At 43.5% G+C, this 23,965-nt stretch overlaps 1 protein-coding gene across 1 annotated transcript in view; it reads left to right on the top strand.

Annotated features, from left to right (window-relative positions):
* Positions 1-23,001, top strand: part of LOC309843189 (uncharacterized protein) — a 657,188-nt gene extending 634,187 nt beyond the window's left edge. The window contains exon 11 of the mRNA XM_082688548.1: positions 22,611-23,001. Coding sequence (XP_082544674.1) covers positions 22,611-22,850 — 240 coding nt within the window. The 3' untranslated portion in view covers positions 22,851-23,001. The remainder of the gene's footprint in view (positions 1-22,610) is intronic.
* Positions 23,002-23,965: the final 964 nt, after the last annotated feature.

Here is a 23,965-nt window from a genome sequence, read left to right as displayed (position 1 = left end):
TTTTAGCCCAATCCTGGGCATCCTCTAAGCCAGAGTAAGAACAGTTTATCTGTGTTTGGGTGAGGGGCCATGGACACAGAGAGAAAAAAATTCAAAATACTATCCTGGTTAAGAGGTTAGAAACAAAACAAATATCCAACAACTGGGGACATAATCGCATAATCATATCCAGAAAAGACTCATTCTCTCAAAGATTACCTGAATTTAATTAATCTTCATAATAATCTTTTGAATATCATGTAATCATTAGAAATAATTTTGAAGACAAGGCATCAACCTAGAATAGTCTGTTAATAATCTGTTTTGTGCAAACATATTTTATACCATTGCAAAAACCAAAAGCCACCAGCAATGATGAAAATGTCTGCAGTGTTTGGGTGGCAGGACTTTGTGTGAGTTGTTTTCATAGTAAGGATTATATAACAATGTTGAAAGAAACAGAAACTGTAGGAGAAAATACTTCTTTCCAGATTTGGAATGAGAAATGAAGAAGTCCTTGTGGATTTTGCCTCAGAGGGTATCAGCAAGATGTAGTTCCAAGAATTCCAAGCTATTTCAGCTGCTGCCATTGTTAATGAGCTGGGATTGCAAAGACCATTCTTTTTTCTCTTGATTTAACTCCCTCTAATTCACTAAGTCCTATTCTCTGCCTCTCTGGATCCTATCCATCTTTTAGATGCTGGAGAAGAAGTTCAGAATAAGAATTTGGAAAGAAATAGTCAACAAGTCGTCTGGTAAGAGATGAGCAATGTCTGGCCCATATGATAGAGCACTTGTTTCCAAGCAAGTGGAAATCACACTTGTTGGATACCTTCTGTGTTCCAAGCACAAGGGTGTAGATGCTTCACCATTATTACATAATCATATTTACTAGACCTATGGGTTCTATTTTACTGGTGTGGAAACCAAGGCCCGGAAAGGTTAAGTGATTTGTCAAGTGCTAGTCAGTGACTGAATTCAGACTCCAATCCGGTTGAGCCCAAAGCACAAGTCTCTTTCTTGGGTTTGACCCTGTATTCCCTCTTCTCAAAGTGGCCTCTCATGGGCAAGTCCATTCTGCTTGCCTAAGGTAAGACTTTAAAGACCTAAAAAGTTTCATTATCATTAAAAGCTAATAGAAAGATCAAGTAGCGCATCATTACTAGAAGGTAGTATCACCATAGACCAGCAATTCTCAAAAGTATTGATTTGGCAATTCTATATATTACTCAATTCTCACCACAATAAATATAGACACTACCATACAACATCATTACCATATTATTGACTATATTCTTATGCTGTGCTTTTCATTTACATGACTTATTTATTTATTTTATGACTGGAAGTTTGTACCTCTTAATCTGATTTATTTATTCCATGCATTCCTTTACCCACCCTCCCTTTGACAACCACCAGTTTCTTCTCTGTATTTAAAGGTCTGGGTTTTTTGTTTATTTATTTTGTATTTTAGATTCTACAATTAAAGTGAAATAATATGGTGGGGGAAAAAGTATATAGTCCATGAAGTGCCTCTTGATATATTAGATAGAAATATTCCATGGCCAAAACCTTGGACAGATGTCATATCCTTGGACTCCTTTTAGAGATTTACCGTCCATGAAAGGTTCTGCATAGTTGGGCATAAACTCCCTCTTTTAAATTCAGTGTTGCCCAAACTGAGATAGTCCTAGAACCCCTTTCATCTGAACACACTACCAGCCCCTGGCCCAGTTGTACAAACCTGTATCAGAGACCATGGAGGGGTCTCCAGGGAGATGTAAGAGCACAGTATTTTCTTGGGAAAGGAGGGTATTCTGTAAGACCCTGGAAATGCCTGGGCTCGGTAAACTAGTAGGAAAGAGTGATATTCTCCTCAACTCTGAGCAGAAACAAAGGCCTTGGCACAGTGGCATAGTAAAGACTCCAGATTGGTGTAGTGAGAACCTGTCATGGGGACATCAGGACCCCTGGCAGCACCAGGGTATGGCCAGTGGGACTCAGCAGTGATGAGAGGTCCTCCAGTGACTTCCAACACACACCTCAGTAAGAGCAGTTAGAAGAAGAGCAGAAGTCTTGTGCCCGGCCCAGAGCAGACACTCAATGTTAAAAGGCACAATGGAAGGTTTACTCAATTTATTCAAGCTTCCCCTGGGACTCCAAGAAGAACCTGGGTATATCATTTTAGTCTTGTCAGGAAAGATGGAAAACTCAGGAGGGTTTAACTGCATAAGAATTTGATGAAGGGACTCTTTGCAGAGACACAGAGATTTAAGGGAATCGCCAAAGGGTAGAGAGGCACCTCGGCACCAGCAACTGCAGGAAGCTTTTCCAGCCCTGACTCTGAAGGGAGAAGAGAAGAAAGCCATGTTGTTAGAGTCTGGTGAGAACCAGAGCCGTGGATGTGGCCCCATCTGACAGGCGTGTGTTGGGAAGAGAAGAGTTAGCCCAGGAGTAAGACATTTGGGATGGGCTACGAAGCCCATAGAGGCAGATGGGGGAAAACTGCCAATAGACTGTGCGTAATTATTTTCAAGAGGTCACAGCATAAGTCTGCGGACTAGCAAGGCCTGGAGAGGCAAGAACTACCCTGAGAAATTCCAAATCTAAGAAGCTCAGAATCTTAGAATTTTAAAATACAGGAACTCATAGTTAACTTGAAAAGGATAACAGGGTGAAATTGAAGCGCCCATCCCGTTGTTGTGGTCCAGCAACTGTCTTCTGCTCATTTATGTGAAGCATGAGGAGTTAATTTATGCGTGTTGCCTCCTTTTCAACCTTTGTCAGATGGGACACTTGGAAACTGTGGTTGACACGTTTATTTACTTACAGCTTTCCTATAGGTGAGCCCACACACCGTATCTGGGGAAAGGTTTATGCCTTGGGAGGAACTCTTCTACCCCAATTAAGTAGAACGAGACTATCAGCCCACCCCCATGAGCCAAGGAGTTAACTATTGGTCTTTGGGGCTTGGGTCCCCATGTCCTTCCCAAAAATGTGCTTGGAAACCACAGGGATGCCTGGATAATGGCCCAGAATGTGTGGAACGTAGGGCCCAGGAATCTGCTACCAAAAATGGATGAATATAATCAGACGTGTCTCAAGGAGTAGCCTCTGTATAAGGAGGGGATGAAAGAGTGGCCAGGAGAGGGAGGATGGGACAACTCTGATACTAGCTCTGCCAGGAAGCCTCTACCACTTGTAGGACTAGAGACACAGAAGGAGGAGACACAGTTTCCTTGACCTGGAACCTCAGTGGGCCTGCACACTGGGAGCTTGGGCTACAAAGAGAAAGGACTATCCACTGGCAGCCATGTCCATGGGGGCAGTGCAGTCCCTGCTGGAGATGTTACTCAAAGCAGAGAATGCATGGAAGAAGTACTCTGGCTTGTCTTCTGTCCTCCAGTGTCCTCCCAAGGTCTCTCGTAAACTCAATCTGGTCTGAAGTTTGGCAGTTGGCAAAGCATGTTAGAGACTGTATTTCTCTGTGGTACAGAACAGCATGAGGAAAAGGGATGGAATGAATGTAGGATAAAAGAGGCAAATGACCGCACACTATTGTAGCCACACATTCACCCCTATACCTCTGAACTGCTCTTGTCAATGTTACCCATGACCTTCACTTTGCCAAATACCTTGCTAAATGCTTATTTCTTAACTCTCAACAGCTTTGTAATGCCTTTAGTATCACTTCTTCCTTTAAGTAGATTCTTCCCTTAGCTTCTGGTTTTTCTCCTATATTACTTGTTGCAAATTTTTTGTACCCTTTGCTGGTTCCTCCCCATCATCCCATTGTTGATGTTGGAGTGCTTCAGTAATTTTTCTTTGGTTATTTCCTATTTTCTCTTTTATTCCTGCTGCTCTCATCCAGTCCCGTGGATTTAATGCCACCTATTTAGATGATCACCTTGAAATTTCTAGGGGCAGCCCCACTCCTCTACATCTTTGCTATTTGGTATAGCCATGGGACTGGGAGAGTTCCAGTTGGAGGCCAGTGGGCATCTCAAATGTGTCATAAATTTAATTTTTTTTCCTTCACAAATCTATTATTTTCCCATTTTAAAACTTAGTTCTGTGCCCATAGTAGATGTGGAATGTACATGTACTTTTAATATTATAAATATATCTTCCATAATCATTATGAAGTATTTTAAAAGCCTGTCATTGAATAAATACTGGCAGAGTGCCTGAGAGGTGCTGGACCCTGGGCTAAGTATTGAGTAAACAAAAATGAAACAGGCATGGTACCTGAGTTCAAGAGAGAAACACATGTCATCTATGCCCACTTGCACACGTATTATGTATATAATCAGATCTTCCACCTGGCTTAGGTTCTTTGATGACTGGTACATTGTTATTGTTCCTTGAGTTGAAATAGAGACTAGTTTGAGCAAGAAGCAGGATCCTGGAGTCTGTTCCAGAAGCCAGGGAAGGTAGAATAATCAAACCACAAAAAGTCAGGGAGCTCAGCAGCAGTCTGTAGACTTTTTTCTTAGAATCCTATAAGACTCAGCTCCAACTCACACTGGCAATAGAACAATAGAATCACAAAGTATAAAAATGACAAAGACCATTTCTGTGAACCCCAGGCTCATGTATGAAATAAAGTTATGTATGAAATAAAGTTAATAATACAGTACCATTGTAAGGATTAGGGAACATAAGGCACATGAAATATGGGACATGCTTAGGTGTAGTAAGAAAAGCTACCATTGAATGGGTGCTCACTACTTTTGTTTTTATTATTTACTCCAGCTCCTCATCTTTTTTATGGTTGGAAAGTCGAGCCCAGGGAAAAGCAACTTAATGTCAGCTGTAAATTCAGCAGGAACAGATCTGGGACCAAAACAGTGGCCACCAAATTGCCAGGCCAACACTGTTGTCCTGGCAGAGCTGTGTGTCTTCATACGTGTGATTCTCTAGAACTCAAAGAATTCTAGAATCACCATATTAGAGGGAATCTTCATGTTCATCAATGATTTGTCTTATATTCTACAACTAGGGACTGGACTGGACCTGTTTATGAACCAATGAACTCCTTGTCAGAGCCCACTTAGGGAAAACTGTTTAGAAAGCTCTATTTATACAAAACCGAAGTCCATCTCTCCCCAGTCTCAGCCTTTTTCATTTTGCCATCAGAAGACATTCAGAACTTGAATCATTTTTTTTTTCAATGACCGTTTGTGAGGTATCTGAAGAAAGATCTTACCTCACTGGGTTTTCCCCTTCCACTGTAAGTGTTTCCATCCATCCTAAGACAACCTTGTCATTATCCAAGAGTCTGGTGTCTGTCTTCCCCTGGACTCTATTAAAAAACAATCCTTTCAGTTCTATCACATTACTGTTTCTCAAACCACTCTTTCTGCCCTGTCTCTACTGCCACTACTCTATTGACATTTCTGGTCACCTTGGAGCTAGATTATTACAATCGCCTTCTTAGCCTGGCCTCTGTCCCTCACTCTTACACTTTTAATTCATTATCTATACTTCTAGAGTTATTTTTCTAAAACCAAATCAGACGCCATAATTGGGCTCCCCATTACTTACCAAATTCTGAATTCCTTAGCATGGCCTATAATCTCCACGATCAGACCCTACTGATAGGTCTCTCCATTATTATCCAATAATACTGGATATGGATCTCCTGAAGGCAGGGTAGGAAAGATTCTTTTGATAATTGAAGAGGGAAAAGGAGTGTGGTCATAACGAGGACAGTGGGATTAGAAATTAAAAACAGGGACTGGATTAAAGTAGACTCAAAAGAACATGGTTGATTCTCCTCTTTATCATTTAAAGATAACTGCCAGATTTCTATTTTGATTGACAAACAAGATGCTGGTGTTATTCACTGAAACTAAGATGGAGGAGAAGGCTGTGGGAGTTGGGAGCATAAGATGATGAGCAATTTTCAATGCTATTGAAGGAACATTCAGCTACTGCAGAGGCAAGGGACTGGGGGAGATAGACACTTGGAAGCTGCACATTAGTAATGTAGCCTGGTATGGAATCAGCTTCTTTGGTGGTCACAGGGCATGGTTGGTTCTTACCAAGCTGCAAATGGAGTAAATTCCAAAGATGAAAGAATGAAGTCTTGCCCCCTGTCTGACCTTGGAGCAGGAAGAGAGCTTCAAAACAACCATCATGTGTGACTCTAGAAGGTTGTTTTTATTGTTGTAAAGAAACATTCTACTTTGCTTAAAAGACTTGTTTATCCTTTCATCATGAAGGATGCCTCCAGCTGCTGTAACTCTTCATAACTTACACTTTACTTTTCATTGCCCATGACTGGGAGGTCACCATTCAGGGAAAGGAATGGGTTTTGATTTGGCATAGGAAAGCGATCTAGGCAAGAATGATAACTTATGGGGAGCCTGGGTGGCTCAGTCAAGTATTTGCCTTCAATTCAGGTCATGATCCCAGAGTCCTGGGATAGAGCGCCACTGTGGGCTCCCTGCTCCGTGGGAAGTCTGCTTCCTGCTTCTATTCCCTCTCTATTCCCTCTATTCTGCTTCCTTCCCCTGCTCCCTGCTTCTATTCCCTCTCTCTCTCTCTCTCTCTCAAATAAAAAAATAAAAGCTTAAAAAAAAAATGATACCTTATGTCTCCAAAAGAAACAGATAACCAGATAATAACCTCACTGGTGGCCAGCTGAGGTTAAAAAGTCAGAGTGATCCATTTAATAATTATCATTTTATTATAAATACTAAAAGATGATCACTAATTATATAAAATTGTATTATTTATATTTATTATATAAAATTATATAAAAATGTGTATTTTAATTATATAAAATGTGTTATATATTATATAATTATATAAAATGTGTATTTCAAGTGAAGATACTATGGTCCAGAGAAGTTCAATATGCAGCCATACTTCTACTGAGGGTAGAAACAGACCCTGAATCTAAATCTGTCCCCCTTGAACTTGACCTCATCCTGTCCTTCAAGGAAATAAACAAATCGTGGGGATTGTCTTGACTCAATAAAGAGCTATGTGCAGAGACCTATCATTTCCTATGAGACTCAGCTTTGGGTATAGAGACTTGGATTACCTTCTCTTAACTGCGTGGCCCTTGAGCAATTCACATAAGAATATTTTCTCTCCTGCTTGCCTGATGATGTTGCCATAGTGTTCAAGCAAGATCAGTTAAATAAAAATGACTTATAAACTTTAAAGCTTTATACACATACAGATATTAATCATGATCATAATTCCTGCTATGATTATGATTATTATAATGGCAGAGCCATTTCCTTTTCCTCTGAACCCAAATTACCACATCCATGAAATGTTTGGGTTTTACCAAATGCTTTCTGGGTCTCTCCAAGGTCTATTAGCAAAGAATCATGAGAATGTTAAATACAGAAAGCAAGGGACCAGGGTATAAGGAACACTAGTGAGACCCTTTGGCTGAGACAATTGCAATATAAACTTAAAACTGAGAGTGGTTGTCAAACTAAGTGCTAACTGTTGAAAAAGAACCTTGATTAATATTCCAAGAATAAAATAATAAAAAATTTGTCTAGAAAACTAATTAGGAAGTGCTTTGGGGTTACTAAATAAGATCACAGGTGTCCATGGTCAGCCTTGAGCATGAAGCTGCAGAAGCTGACTTGCATGGAGGTCTTCCCATGGAAGATTCTATTGTCTGAAAACCCCTCCCTACCTCCTTCATCCACAAACACTTTTATTGCATGCATTCTGGAGCATGCTTTAAGGCATACTCCGTTCATAAAAAGCCTGTGTGGCCGATTTATCCCTCAAGTCCTGCATCAGTGGTCTTCCCTCATCTTGACATTCTCATTTGAATGTCAGGTAACCCTGTCAGGGGTTCTGGCTGAAGGGCTCGAAGGTGGTTAGAGTCTAGACCCCACTGTCTACTTGGCGTGTGGGACCTTGGAAAAATCTGGTTTTAGGTCAGGATTCCTTTCAGGAGAACTTCTCTATGACTTTTAGGACTCATTTAAACTTCAGAACTGCTTCTGGAAGCTTCCCAGCCCTCCTTGAAGAGAGGATAAGTCCAAAACAATTTCTTATTCCTTACCAGCTTCTCTGTGGACAGAGCAACTTGCAGACAATCTCCACAGGCTGGCACCTCCATAAGCACCGGGCACTCTGTTAGGAGCTGTGAATGCTATAGATGAAATGTTTGTGCCCTCAAATTGATGTGAAATCCTAACCTCCAATGTGATGGTATTTGGAGGTAAGGACTTTGGGAGGTACTTAGGTCCTAATGGTAGAGCCCTCATGGATGGGACTTGTGCTGTTATTAAAGAGACCTCAGAGTATTCCTTTGCCTCTTCTGCTGCTTGAAGACACAGCCATAAGACTGCCATCTTTGAACCAGGAAGTAGGTTCTCACCGGGGCACCAAGTCTGCTGGTATCTTGATATTGGGCTTCCATGTTATACCAAATTCACCCCACCTCCATCTCAAAATCACTCCCCTTTGAGAATACTGTATCACACAATGCCTACCAAACAACTTGATGAATAGTATACCTATTGCTGTGACTCTCATCACTGTGTTGTAATTATGGTCTTCTTCTGAAGCTGATACACAGATTTCTTTCCATCCTGTGGTGTCCTAGAAAGGAATTTAGCTTTCAAAGCTCAAAGAAATAAAAGAATCCCAGTATCACAGAGTCGTGGGTTCCTGGTCCCCCCAGTGTTAAATGGTGGAGCTGCTTAGGCTGGTGAAGACTCCATGAGCAAACCCAGATCACACAGCCTGGGGCTGAGTAGGAGCTCAGTGACTGTCCTCTGAATACCCATTGTATGGAGAGCAGTGCTGTAAGAAGAGCCCTAGTGTCAAGAGGAGAGGAGGTAGGTCACACCCAGTGCTAATCTCAGTAGAGCCAAGTCATGTTTGATGAGTACCACTGGGGGCAGCAGCTCCCATGGTTTCCTAGGGGTGAAGCCTTGCTCTGTGGATGAGATTTTTTGGTACCGGAATGGACATAGCTAAGCCAACCTGGGTGTTTTCCAGGCTCGAAGCAGCCCTAGCCTTGCCTACCCATCTGCAACCCTCTTCTGCTGTACTCTGATTAGGAAGTAAATTTACCTCCAGCCCTTCTACCTGGAAGAAAACTTTCTCTGACTTTCGAACTGACTTGCAGGGAAGCCCAAGTATGTATTGGTGTCAGACTGGCATGTAGTAAGAGTGCAATTTGTACATTTTTTAAAAGATTTTATTTATTTATTTGACAGACAAAGATCATAAGTAGGCAGTGAGGCACACAGAGGGGCAGGAGGAGCAGGATCCCTGCTGAGCAGAGAGCCTGATGCAGGGCTCCATCCCAGGACCCTGAGATCATGACCTGAGCCGAAGGCAGAGTCTTAACAACTTACGCACCCAGGTGCCCCCAACCTGTACATTTTAAAACCTTCAACTGTGCTAGTTTTATGCATACTGCTTTAGTTAACCTTTACAGTAACTCTTTGAATTTAATATTAGTGGATCTTGCTGATGGAGAAATGAAGGCTCAGAAGTTACGTGGATTGTCTAAGAAAGCATAGTAAGCAAGAAAGTGTTGGTCCTTTAACCAATGACTATCTAACTCTGTTTCCTCTCTTTCTAATAATGCACCTATAATATAAGGGTTGGAGAAGAAAGATAAATTTAATTATTTTCTGGAAAATATGGGCATCTTAGGCTCATATAAACATACCTTGGCTTAAGCAGATGAAGAGATTGCCCACTCACACAGACCAAGTAACAGATAAAGTTTCTCAGACTTCATTAAGAGCAGTTTCGTATCTCTGAGTATTCAATGTGTCATCTATTCACCCTTTGGGCAGGCAGGCGGAGGTGAAGAATTCTGATCTGAAAAGCCTAATTGAAAGACCTGAATGAACTTGAAATACCCATGGGGGAGAGCAAGATGGTCCTTTTGACAGTTTCTTGCCAAGCCCTGATTGTGACAGTGGTGTATTCCTAAGTGCTGTGGGAACATAGGGCAGCTGTGAACAGCTCTGTCCATGGGAGTCAGAGTGTCCCAGGGAAAAGACACTTAACTGAATCTGAAACGATGAGTAGGTATAGGCATGAAATCACTTGTCCCTAAGTCTGGGCCCCTATGTGGTTGGATTTTAAGATCGGTCATTAGGATGCAGCCCTGGCTGATGGGGGTATACACTTGCAGGAAATTCATAGCCCTCTAGGGTATCAGATTTAGATGTGAATGAGGAAACAGAAGTCCAGAGAAAGAATCAGGCTTGTTCAGGCCCACTGGAGTGAAAACTTCATAATTCCTGGAACAACCCTCTTTACCACTCTCACTTGGAGCCATGCCTGTTTGTCTCCTGCCTGGCCCAGATTCCGGGGGTCTTAAACCACATGAGACCTAGGCGGGGGTATTAGTCATTTGTGCTACTATCCGACCAGCATAGTTTCCTGGCCATCAAGCCTCCTGGCTTTGGAGCTGTGTAACATGTGCTCATTTCCCTGCAGGGTTCAGCTTCATTTAAGCTCAAACAAATGAGAAATGCTCCCAAAAAATGTACAGTCCTTGACCTCTGAGCTCTTCCACTTGGCTGATGGCCTTGGGTGAATTCCTCCCCTGTGAATCAAAGTCAGGAGCCAAGCTGCATTATTGTAAGGACTTCAAGCTCAATGCCTTTTCGCTGTCTGGAATGCTCTTCCATTTCCCCCCAAAGTCCTACCAAGTCTTTGAGGCTTAGGCCAAGAGCCATTGACTTTAGAAGCTGCCTCCAAACCCCTACCTCTCCACCCCATCTGGCCTATTGGTACTGTTTCCCTTTCTGAACCCCTAACCTACTACCTCTACTACATAGTCCATACCTAGCATATTTTAAACAGGAAAAAGAGATATACAAATTTTGTCTTGTAACCTCCCTAAAGATTCTACACCCTGAAGTCTTCTGCCCACCCACCTTGTCTTTTGGTCCTATTGGTTTCAGCCCTTGGCATATTGGCTTACTGTTCCTTGGGATGCCATTCCTACCTCCCCTTAGGTTGCTTTCATATTGTTTTCCTTCTCTCCCTCCCTCTAGCTACTTCTCTGGCTTGCTACAGGGCATTAGTGGAGGCCAAATGCTTACCCAAGTTACCATGCAACCCAAGCTTCTCATGATAAACTGGATGTCATCTGACCTTTACTATGACCAAGTGGCAAAGTTAGGTAGACAGAGCAGTACTCCACCTTAAATACAAGTGGTATATTTGAGATTGGGCTCAAACATGCCCTGACAGCCTTAGTAAGTTACATGAAGTGGCCCAAATACCCATGGTTACTTTCTCTGGCCTGTACATATGCCTTGTGAGGAATATCCTATCACCAGGTGATGACAGAAGCCTCTGACCTCGTTCTCCTTCCTCTGGTCTCCTACCTTTAGAATTCTCAGGGCACCTTATTAGAGACCAAAGCAACCTCTGTGAGAGTCCCTTGAGGACTAATGGCTTACCTACGAATTTTACCAACTTGACCTTCTAGTCCATAATATTTCTGGATATTTTAATGTCATTCATGTTACATTTCCTTGTTCAATTTGTTATTTCATGCAAATGCACTCTTTTTATCCTGTAGTTCCCTACATACAGCACTGACATGCCCTCCATTCCTCTCCCATGTCTGTATTCCCAAGTTTGGACCCATGGTTCCCCTCACACTTTTTTTTTTTCATACTTCTGCTATCTCTTTGGCATGGTTCTGTGCCCGAGAAATTCAAAATCTAATGAAGGAAATTTCACACTGTGCTATGATGATATGCATATTATCATAAATTATAAATAGTAACCAGTACTGGGTATTTGCAGAGGTAGCATATTCTCAGTATCCATCCCTTAGCACAAAACCAAAAATAAGTCAAGACTGCTCACAATAATACTATTAACACAATATCAACAGCTACAACTTATGTAGTGTTTACTCTGACCAAATTCGTTAGGACACTTCACAACTATCTTTAATATTGAATAATAGTAGCAGTAAAAGTAATAATAGTATCAGGAGCAGTGATCACCGTAACCACACAAACATACAGATGTAGTCCATTAGAAGTTAAATGAGATTAAGCGTATAAAAGCACTTTGAAATCCTACCACAGACTAGTCCATTATGAGGCCTTCCTGAACAACACCTCCCTGAGCTTCACCTCCCTTTCCTACCCACAGGAGTTCAGACAAAGGTCTCCCAAGATCGCTGTGGTTAAAGTTTCAGTGAGAGTGTGTTGAAATTGGATGTGATTGGAAGAGCCATAGGCAAGAAGAAGGTGGAGTTTCAACCATGTAAGCTCCTCTGATGGACACTCAAGGACCCACAGTCTGGCAGTCCTCAAACTTAGAAACCCTCTCTCTGAATGAAATTTGTGTTTTCATTTCAGGAAAAGGCTCTATTCTTGAAAAAAATAGGAAGAAGCCTGAGTGTGGTGGGCACTGTGTGCAGTCTTTATACTAGACGTTGGTATGTAACTGACCCTATGTATTCCTCACAATGTCCCTGTGATGCGAGTAAGTCCATGGCCATTTTACAGATGAGGACATGGTGCTCAGAGACATTTAGTACCATACCCAAGGTCATACAGAAAGAAGCATGTGGCACCAGCCTTTGGAATCATATATATCGGGCCCCAAAGCTTATTTTTAAAGAATGTACATGGTATAAAGAGGTTATATTTGTTACCAAGAATATAATGTTCCTATAAAACTTTAAATTTCCTAGTATTTATTGAGCTATCTCCTTTTTTAAATTTATTTTTTATTTATTTTCAGCATAACAGTATTCATTATTTTTTCACCACACCCAGTGCTCCATGCAATCCGTGCCCTCTATAATACCCACCACCTGGTACCCCGACCTCCCACACCCTGCCCCTTCAAAACCCTCAGATTGTTTTTCAGAGTCCATAGTCTCTCATGGTTCACCTCCCCTTCCAATTTCCCCCAACTCCCTTCTCCTCTCTAACTCCCCATGTCCTCCATGCTATTTGTTATGCTCCACAAATAAATGAAACATGTGATAATTGACTCTCTCTGCTTGACTTATTTCACTCAGCATAATCTCTTCCAGTCCCATCCATGTTGCTACAAAAGTTGGGTATTCGTCCTTTCTGATGGAGGCATAATACTCCATAGTGTATATGGACCACATCTTCCTTATCCATTCGTCTGTTGAAGGGCATCTTGGTTCTTTCCGCAGTTTGGCGACCGTGGCCACTGCTGCTATAAATATTGGGGTATAGATAGCCCTTCTTTTCACTATATCTGTATATTTAGGGTAAATAACCAGTAGTGCAATGGTGGGGTCATAGGGAAGTTCTATTTTTAATTTCTTGATGAATCTCCACACTGTTCTCCAAAGAGGCTGCACCAACTTGCATTCTCACCAACAGTGGAAGAGGGTTCCCCTTTCTCCACATCCCCTCTAACACATGTTGTTTCCTGTCTTGCTAATTTTGGCCATTCTAACTGGTGTAAGGTGATATCTCAATGTGGTTTTAATTTGAGTCTCACTGATGGCTAGTGATGATGAACATCTCCTTTTTAAATTTAAAGTCTCTAATCCTTAGTATAATACTGCTCCAATAAGACATAGCTTCCTAGGAGCTATAGAACTCAGAATTCCCTTCATTATTTTGTGTCTTTAGGTGAGATGGTCCCAGGCCTCAGTGGGTATGATGAGAGTGGTCAGATGTGTGCTTTCTAGGATCAATTATTTCCAGAGCTGAAAAGAAAGGGCAGGTGGCAGAGGGTATATATAGGAAGTGGCAATTGGAGAAAGTCCAATAGGAAGGAAACACCTCTGAGGGTCCAGCAGTAGGAAAAGGGAGCTCACCTATGCTTTTAGCTAAGTTCTCCCAATTAGTTGGAGGGAGATCAGTTAAAGGGATGGGGACAGGGAGTAGTTAAGTTTGCAAATCTAAGATTGAGGGAAGGAGCAAGCAAAGACTTCCGGGCTTGGATTTCATAGGATTCCCAAAAAAGTTACTAATAAATGATATCCAAACAAGACTTGAGTCTAATTATAGCAATATGAGCAGAATGGCCAAGGCAGGAGTAGGATGAGCAGAGCAGGTGACTTTATGCAGAATCCTATGAAGTACCAAACAAGGACTCCTAAGGTCCTGTGTCTGGGAATGGCATGTGTAGGATTTTGTCAAATGCTACCATCAGAAAGGACACGAAAGGCAGAGGGAAGTGTATGAGCCAAAATGTAAATGCTGAATGTGCATGGTATTTTTGGAGCAATAGCAAATAGTCTGGCTTTGAATTGAGGGAAGTAACACTTAGAAAATGTTAGGGGGGAGTAGAATACCAAAGACCTTGAATGTCAACTTAAAGAGCCTAGAGCTTGTGGGAGGAGAGTCAACAAGTCTGGATGATTCTAACTGGTGTAAGATAGAAAAGAAGAGGCCACAAGACTCATGCTAGGTGTTTGGTAGGGGAGAAACAGATCATACATAGATTACCGCTATGGAACACACCGCAAAAGAGTGAATGACAAAATTCAAGCTACGAGAGATTTTGAAGACTCCTCAATTTCCTTATTTTATAGCTGGGGAGACCAGCCTACAGAGTGGACATCACAGAGATCTGTGCAGAACTGAAATAGTGCTTATTCCAGTCGGTTGTACTTTGGGATTGCAAAGGTAATAGAACAAAAGAGTGCTCCAAATTTTCATGATGTTGGTTGTAAAAATAAGGGGGGGGGGATCAGAAAACTGTGCTGGGAGCGAGGCTGAATAATTAAACTCAAAGCCCATTTTCTGGCCTAAATTTGCAGAGTCCAAGGGCTTGACTGTGGGTTGCCTTTGGCTCTTCTCCCCCACTTCTGCAGGAGGGCTTTGTGTTTATTTGATCCCTTGGTCTCTAAGACTTTTAACTCATACACCGCACAAAACATAGCAAAGTCAGGCAAATACTTGCAATAGATTTTTCTGGTTTGCAGACTTAGGCTGTAAATGTACTCTGATTCCAGGAAAGAACTAGATACCAAATCTAGGGAAGGACAAGATCAACATGAAGAGAAATCCAGCCACATTACCAGCCATTAGCTGACATATCCCCTTTCCCTTAACAGGGGCTTAAATGGAGGAAGGAAAACCAGTTTCTGATACCTGATTTTCCCCATATGACAGAGACACATTGCTTCTCTATTTTCACTACACAACAGTATGCTGATGGGATCCACTCAGAGTGCACGTGAAATCCAGAGGAAAAAGCCATTGCTATTGGGAGCCAGAGAGCTTGCCAGGAGACATCTGAATTAGTTTTCAAGAGATTAGAATATACTTTTTCAGGGCACCTGGGTGGCTCAGTGGGTTAAGCCTCTGCCTTCGGCTCAGGTCATGATCTCAGGGTCCTGGGATCAAGTCCCGCATCAGGCTCTCTGCTTGGCAGGGAGCCTGCTTCCTCCTCTCTCTCTCTGCCTGCTTGTGATCTTGCTCTGTCAAATAAATAAATAAAATATTAAAAAAAAAAAGAATATACTTTTTCAGAGAGATGAAAAGTTTTCCACCAGAAGAAATCATGTCTGCACAGACATAAAAGAGACTATTGGGTAGACGCAAGCAGATCAGTGTGGCAAGAAAATGAGAAGAGAAGGGGGTAGTAGAAGGAAAGCATTGCAGGCTCGTGCAAGGGCTTTCATTTGTGAGAGATCCTAAGTGAATGAGTCTGTGTGGGGGCAGCCTAAGTGCCAGAAGGAACAGAGAGGGAGATGTGGCTAGAAAGGGGGATGGCTCAGGTCCAGGAGGGCTGAGACTACCCCTCTAAGGAATCTGACTTTTATTCATCAGGGAGTAATGGAGGGCCACTAACAGTGTCTGAGAAGGGACTGACACCATTCATTAAAACGGTGTTTTTTGGGCAAAATGATTGGAAAATGAGACACAGATACTTTAAAATGTGTGCTCAGGTAAGATGTGAAAGGACACAAAGCTAGGGCCTTATTAGTGCTTGAGACCCAGTTCTACCAAGGACTCTCTCCAGACTTCCCATCTGCACCAACATGGCCCCTGTCCAAACACGACTCCTGGTCCTCAGACCTCTAACACTACTAACTGTAGATTTTTGCCTCCCTTGAGCTGTGAATGACTCTAAGGCACAAATGGGACCTGAAGAACCTCTCTCTCCAGCATAAAGCAGAGAGTCAGGCTCAGGGGAGTATCTGTTGACTGAGTGCAGGCTGAGCTGTCCAAATAAATTAGCGGATGAATGGAAACCAGATGCATCTGGGTGCCCCACCCACCTAGTCTCTTTCCCTGTCCCTGCCCCTCCCCATCCCAACACTGAGTAAGTAGGGCAAAGTTGTTTCCTCATTCATCAGTAATAAGATGTTAATTACTTCTAGGTGCCACTTGGTTGCCACTCAAACAGGAAATGTGAGGGCAAATGTAACCAGTCCACTGGGTGACTGTGGGATGTGCTCTATCCTATGACCAAGACACCACGAACGCCTCCCATACCATCTGTCAGTTCTGCCCATACAGACCCATACACACCCACACCCACGTGATACTGAATGAGGCCGACTAAAGGGTGGGCACAGTTGGGGACCCAAGACCCACATGTACCCGGCTCAAGGATCTAGGCATAGGTCTTTCCAGACAAGGAATGATGGCAGGTGGTAATCACTGACCTTTCACATCCAGCGTATATCTTTATTAGAGCATACGACGGCACTGCAAAATAACTGTCAAAATAACTTTCATTCAGAAAGTTAGTCTAAACTGTGCATGGAGGGCCAAGAGTAAAGGGGAGTAGATGAGACCTCTTGAGGCCAGGACCCAGGCCTCATGCAATCACTTCTGCTCTACTTTGTGGTGTGTTCAATTATAGGAGTAGAGAAATTAATTCCACCTCTCAAAGAGAGTGGGTACAAAGACTTGTGGCCACTTCTTGTCTACCACACTCTTTAACTCAAGGTCGTGGGTTACCTCTGTTAGAAAGCATGCCTCAGGTGCCCACCTGAAAGCAGCTGACCCACACTCTCCCTGGGTAAGCCCACTTAGAGGTAGAGTATTGGGAAAACAAAACTGAAGATGGAGGTTTTTGTCCAGGAAGTGACCCCCCACCTTCTAGCCAGGAGTTAGACTTCGACCTCTACTGGTACTGAGTTTATTGAACATTCCTTTTCATCTGGAATTGTGTATGATAGTGGAAGAGTCTATTGGGCTTCCACTGAGCACTGAGAGGTGAAGAGAATACACATTCTCTCCTCTGTGGGTCACGGTGGGAATGTGGCAGAGGAAAAGGTCCCTTCCTGATCAGCCATACCCAGATCCAGGTAAGGAAATGGAGGCTCGGAGAAACTGACATATGCCCAAGAACACACAGTAGAAAGATAAGGCATACTGCTTAAATTTTAATACCAAGGCACTAAGATCAGCTGTGTTCAGGTTCCCATCCTCTATTGCTCCTAGCCCTTTGCTGAGTGAGCCAAACAAGGCTTTCAAATGTGCTAGGCAGCTGATTTTTTCCAACCACTGTACTAAGTACCTTCATAAAAATCAGTGCAAAACTCATCACCACTCCAAATGACTGTTACTAGCCTAATAATTAATGAGGAACAGTAGACTTAGAAATGATGACATGTGTTAAAGGGACTCCTGGATATCTCAGTTGTATTAAGCAGCTAACTCTTGGTTTTAGCTCAGGTAATGATCTCAGGGTTGTGAGACAGAGCTCCATGTTGGGCTCTGTGCTTTGTGGGGAGTCTGCTTCAGGATTCTCTGTCCCTCTGCCCTTTCTCCCACTTGACTGTGCTCAGGTATGTGCTCCTTTTCCTAAAAATAAAGACAAGATATGTTTGATATTATTATTTGTAAATGGAACCTGGGCCTAAACTCGAATTAAGGCTCTCACTAGTTCTAAATGCTCTCTTGGATATAGGTAACCACTGGATCCCCTTGTCATGCTTTGCATGTAGCAGGCAAACTGGATTATTTTTCTCCCCATAAGAGTTTTTTCCTTATTCTTTTTTTTGTAAGATTTTATTTATTTATCAGAGAGAGAGAGAGAGGAAGAGAGAGCGAGCACAGGCAGACAGAATGGCAGGAAGAGGCAGAGGGAGAAGCAGGCTCCCTGCCAAGCAAGGAGCCCAATGTGGGACTTGATCCCAGCTGCTTAACCAACTGAGTCACCCAGGAGTCCCCTCCTTGTTCTTTTATTCATGTTCTCCCTCTATAAGGAATGTACCAGACTTTTTTGGTAATGTAATATTTCCCCTTCTTCCCCCTATATCTGTTACCCTATTGTAAGCTCTGCTCTACCTATAAGACCCCTACCATCACTGGGGCACCTGGGTGGCTCAGTGGGTTAAGTATCCAACTTCAGCAAAGGTCATGATCTCAGGGTCCTCTCATCAAGCTCCACATTGGGCTTCCTTCTTTTCCCCTCCCCCTCTTCATGTTCATGTGCTCTCTCTCTCTCTCTCTCTCTCTCTCTCAAATCTTAACCAAAAGCAAAACAAAAACAACAACAACAACAACATCAAAACACCCTACCATCTTTAAAGGACGAGCTGAAATACCACTCCCTCCAAGATCCAAAATTAAGGTCTGTTCTTATCCTAACAGGAAGTCCTTTCTCCCTACTTCCTCTGTATTCCTACCTTCTGGTGCATACCACTTTTGGCCATATGCTGGTACTACTTGGTTCATTTTATCTCCTATGCCTTGAAAGCTTATTGGGCCACAGGGTTCATCACTATAACCCCATTGCCCAGAATAGATTCTTTTCATTGAGATGATGAAGAAAAAAGAAGAGTATGTTCAGGTCACAGGAATTAAATAAAATCCTCCTTTGCTGTTAGCAAACCTGGAAGACTGCCTGGAGGGAGCTGTGGGTCTGGGATCAGGAGCAATTTCTGAATCCCCTTGTTGCTTTTGGTCTTTCTCATCCCTTTGGTCTCTGATGTCTAAAAGGTGTTGAAAGCACTTTGGTAGAAATCAGTAGTTTGTCAGGCTTGGTTACCGCTGTTCTTGGAAAAGAGCAGGGGAAAAAAGTGTGCACAGACTGGTGTGGTAACAATTTAAGTTTCAGCCAAGAGAGATGTGGAGGCCTGCTTGAAGTGACACATTTCTGGCAGCTGATTGTCCCTGGAAAAGATAAAAGGGGGAACAAGAAGACAGCATTTTGTGGGAGTGCATGCCATTTCTAAAAGAATCTGCTTTGTTTCTCATTCTCTCAGAAAAGAAGGGATGAGCGTAGAGACTTTCTAAAGGTAAAGGAGACCAGGTCTTCTCTCCCCATGTGTCAGGCATGATAATTCCTAGCATGTGTCCAGTGCTTTCTGCTCCATACCTCTCAGCTGTTCTCAGTCTCCAGCCCACGGAGGAGCGAAACACAGTGAAGAGCGAGAGGTGCGGGAACCTGGAACTCAGGGTTTCATATAAATTTTTCGTTGTCTCTTTTAAAGACCCTTGTAGTATGGCACGTGTTTTCTTTTTGGTGACCTTTGATTCTTCTTCCAAGACATGAAAACTGACTCTTTGAAGACCACTCTCCCCTGCCAGGCAATCTAATCCACAGGAAGTGATCCAAGACCAAAGAACAAAAGGAGCCAGAGAAAGGCTTTAGGTAAAAGAAACACTTCTGGCCCCAGATCCTTCAAGGCTTGCCTGTGACCCTCCTCAGGACCTTGAGCAAGACACTTCGACTGTCTTGTGTTTCTGAGGCAGAGAGTTCATCATGCCTTCCCCTCTGCTCCCAACATATTATCACTTATGTTTTATAATGTAGGTATTGTTGGTCTGCAAGTGACCTCTTCAGGGATTCTCTCCCCAGTCCTCCTGTGCAGAGTAGTTTTTCCACCAAATTCTCTGTCTCAGCCCCACGTTGGTGACTTCATAACCCTGATCACAATTGATCATCCTGTCTTGGTATTTCTGCTTCCTTGGAAGAGTTCCTGGTGGTCTCCCAATTGCAAGGCCAGCTTCGTAAGGACATGTACCTCAAAGCCTGTACCTCAGATACTGATGGGGTGGATGGTGCCTCCTGTGGAAGATGGGGGAGGGCATCATTGGGGACATCCATAAGGACATGGGGGACATCACAAACAAGGGATTGTCGGCATGGTTGGACACACCCTGACTGTCCTTGACCCTGAACTGTGAGTGGGCAAGGACACTGTGGAAAGGCACTACGTAGCTGCAAATGTACCTTCTTCTGCTTCCAGAAGCATGAGGAACAGGATTCTTCTCCCTCTGTCTCTGGGCTCATGATTGTGGCCTGTGTTGCCTGCATGCTCTTTGCCTACAAGAAATGACCACCGGGCAACCATGTCCCAAATGTTCTGCTGTGTGACTCCCGATGGGATGAGAGGGTCAGGTCGGCAATCCTCATTCATATGGTGGTTTGGGTAGGTGAACTTGGACTTGGTTTCACCAACCCAGATATCTCACCTTGCAGACCTGAGACCATAAAACCGAATCAGGTCCAGGGTGTAAGTAGAGCATATGCTATGTTCTGGGCCACATTCTCCAAGACAGCCTTACCAGCGCTTTGTCATGTGGCCTTCCAGACTTGCCTAGACATCAATAAAATTTAGTATTGAATTTTCGGTGTCCTTATGGGTTTGTGTATTGGATACATCGGGAGACAGATGGATAACTCTGGAGATTCAAGTGTCACACTCTACCCCAATATCTAAGAGTGTCTCACTTCTCACCATATAGTTCTAGACCACCTGGATCCTCAAAAGGCGAAATCTGAGTGTAGGCTACCTACATGCAAGGAACACTCCAGGTGATTCCTACATACCGAAAATCTGAAAACCATGTTCTTAGTGAGCTGCTGAATAAATGAAGGAGAATAAATTCCTGTGAATTTGACAGATGGTGCCTGTAGATCAATGGAGCCAGCTCTGAGATTCTAGATTTACTTTGTGACTCTTGCGAATTTGATTCTATATGAAGAGGTCACTAGTAAAGACTTATGGGCTTTGGCATTAGGACCCATCTGAGCTAGGGCCACAGCTCCACCATTCCACAGCTGTGCAACCTTAAGCTCTGTTCAGAGACAGTGAGAAGACTATCATCCATTTCTTCTTCTTCTTTTTTTTTAAATAAGATTTTATTTGTCAGGCGGTGGAGGCGGGGGTGTTGGCAGTGTCAGAGAAAGAGAGCACAAGCAGGGAAAGCAGCAGGCAGAGGGAGAAGGAGGCTCCCCACTGAGCAAGGAGCCTGATGCCAATTCTATCCCAGGACTCTGGGATTATGACCTGAGCCAAAGGCAGACACTGAAACGATTGAGCCACCCAGGTATCCCCTCTCTTCCATTTCTTAAGGTAGCTGTGAGGATTACTAACTTAATATGTAGTTTTTGGTGCATAGAAGCAGTTTGTGAATATGCTGCAAAAGAAAATAAGTTTAAAAATAGATAAATAAAACTTTAAATCCTGATAGGCATAGAGTACAAGATGGGATATGCCTGTGGTAAAGAATCGCTGAAGCTTTGAACTTGCATCTGGATTCTGGGGTCAAGGTGCACACACTCACATGTGCGCAGACACACTTGTATCTGGTTAGTCTCACTGCTGCAAAACAGAACACAGCCCTTTCCAGCCTATGGGTGTGCCCCAACCAAGTCTCTGTTTGCCCACAGCTGAACTCTGCCAAGTCCTTACAGTAGGCTCATCCCGTTTCCATCACTTTGCTGATAACAAGTGTCCCAGCTTCTCTAGAACAAAATGAACATGCAAGACCACACTGTTTTTGTCCTAGAGCCTTCAGTTAATAGATACCAGTGAAACTAATTGGAGCTTGTGTGTTAGGTGAAGCATTCTTTTTTGAAAATTATCCCTAAAACCCAAATCAGAAGGCCTGCACTGTGTGCTACTAGGAAATGATTTTCTAGTTCAATGCTCTCTTTTTACAGATGGAAAAAAAAAAGGGCTCAGAAAGAGGAAGTGACTACCTCCCCAGGTCAGCTATATAGCCAATTTCTGGTTAGAACATGGCAGACCATAGTAAGCCATGAGGCAAGGCCTGGGATAGGCCTAGAAATCTGTGCAGAGTTCTTTAAAGAACACTGTTTCCTTGGTCTGTATGGGAGAGAACACTCTGCTCTTTGCCTCACAAAGCCTCTGTGCTTTTCCCTTCCCCCTTAGGACACCACAGAAGTGCCCTTTATCATTGAGGGCAGAGGGCCTCAACAACAATCTTTGTCCAGAAGTTCAGTTCCTAGGTAGTCATGGGCCAGGCCTATTGATTTAGTCCTCTCAACTGTCCCTAGAGCTGGGTGTCCTCCTCTCTCTGGCAAAGAGGAAATTGAGAAGTACCAAGTGGCCCTGAGGCTCCATATCACACAACTCCAAGCTACCACAGCCTGGTGGGAGGCAGAACCATGTAGTTTCTGAAGACCTCTTCCCACCACACCCTCCTACACCTGCTGCTTGTTTATCTGTCCCTCATGAAATCTCCTCCCTTCGGGGAGGCTGAGCAGTGACAGTGCTGTTCAGAATGGGTAAACGTTCCATTTCCTCTACCTTGAAGAGGAAGCTGAGCCCTCCCCTACTACTGAGTACCTCTGTTCACTCATTCTCTCCTCAAACACTTCTTTTACACTGAGCATTGGGACCTACCTGGCCTCTCAGAACCTCTCCTCACTTCATCTTTGAAGGGTTGTTTAATGCTAAAATTCAAAGATTTTTTGTATTCACCTAGGCTCAAGGTAAACCTGTGACTCATCCAAGGCCCCAGCAAGTAAGTTGGCATGTCAGTCCTCTCAACAGACTCCCAGCTCCGCAGGATTTCCCTGACCTCTCAGCAGCCTGGAAGATCAGGACTTCAGCTTTGGTATCTTCAAACCAGAATGCTTTTCCCTATAGGAACAAGGAGCCAACAGGTGAATGCCATTTCCTGGCCCCAGGTGAGGCCAGCACAGAGTGGGTTCCAGCATGGTAGACCACCCCAGCCGGCAGGCTGACACACATGCTGTTCTTGCTTCCCTCGTTCTGAGGGGATGTGCTCGTTGATGAGCTGTGGAGCCCATCCAGAATGTTTTTGGAGCTGTTAGCTATTATGTCCCCCCAAAAATAATAAATTGCACACTGCAGCTCTGTGTCCTTCCCTCTTTCTTTCAAAGCAACTGGAGAGCTAAAAATACCAAGCCGCCTTCCAGGACCCTTCTCGTGTCTGAGTTACCACCAACGGGAGAGTCCCACCGGCCCTGGAACCCTTGTTGATTTTGAAAAGCTCGCTCAGCACCCGCTGAGAGCCCTCTTGGCCCGCAGGTCTCTGGAGGAGACTTCCAGCGCTGCTCTGTGCAGACACAGACAGCAGGCTGCCCATTGTTGGCAGAGTGCAGAGCTGGGCCCCAAGCCCGAGGCCTGACTGCTCCTCGGGCCACCACGTCTGCGTTTATTATTCCAGATGATAAAGCGTACTGTCCTGAGGAGTTCAAAGCCCCAGATAACGTGGCTGCCTCATGGGCAGGAAAGTTGTGGGGGATTTCCTAGAGCAGCGGCCAACCTCTTGCTGTCCCCTCCCCCCACCCTTTCTTTCCTCCAAAGACCCTGTTCTCCAGCCTCTTCCCTTCTTTGTCTTTTCCTGTTGTTTTGTTGTTGTTGTTGTTGTTGTTTTGGTGTTTGTTTTTTTTTTTTTTCCCCTCTGCCCCTGAAGCAGCCCTGTCAAAAGCCTTTGGAAACCCCAGGGGTTACTTGCTAAGAATCTCTCAGGATGTATAAAAGCCATTCGTCTCCATTTTTGTCTAAGCCAACACATTTTGAGTAGGAGTTTATAAGTCAGGCTGATAAATACCCAGCTTGCAAGCCAGGGGTTAGAAATTCTGGGCCCAGCCTTCCTAGAATATTAGTATACTAAAAGGACTGGTCAGAAGTCGAACTATCTATACGCAGCAGAATGAACCAGAAAATGAGAGGACTCTGCAACATTCCTAGATCTGTCATCTTGGGAAAATTATATTTCTGCGACCCTCTGTTTCTAATACATCTATGTATTAGAAATACTTCCTAAAGAGGTTAGGAATCTTTGTCCTGCGCTCTCTGAAGGAGTGAAGC

This window comes from Mustela nivalis (assembly GCF_964662115.1).
Source record: "Mustela nivalis genome assembly, chromosome: 10".
NCBI classification, from domain to species: Eukaryota; Metazoa; Chordata; class Mammalia; order Carnivora; family Mustelidae; genus Mustela; species Mustela nivalis.
This window is presented reverse-complemented; position numbering and strand designations above follow the sequence as displayed.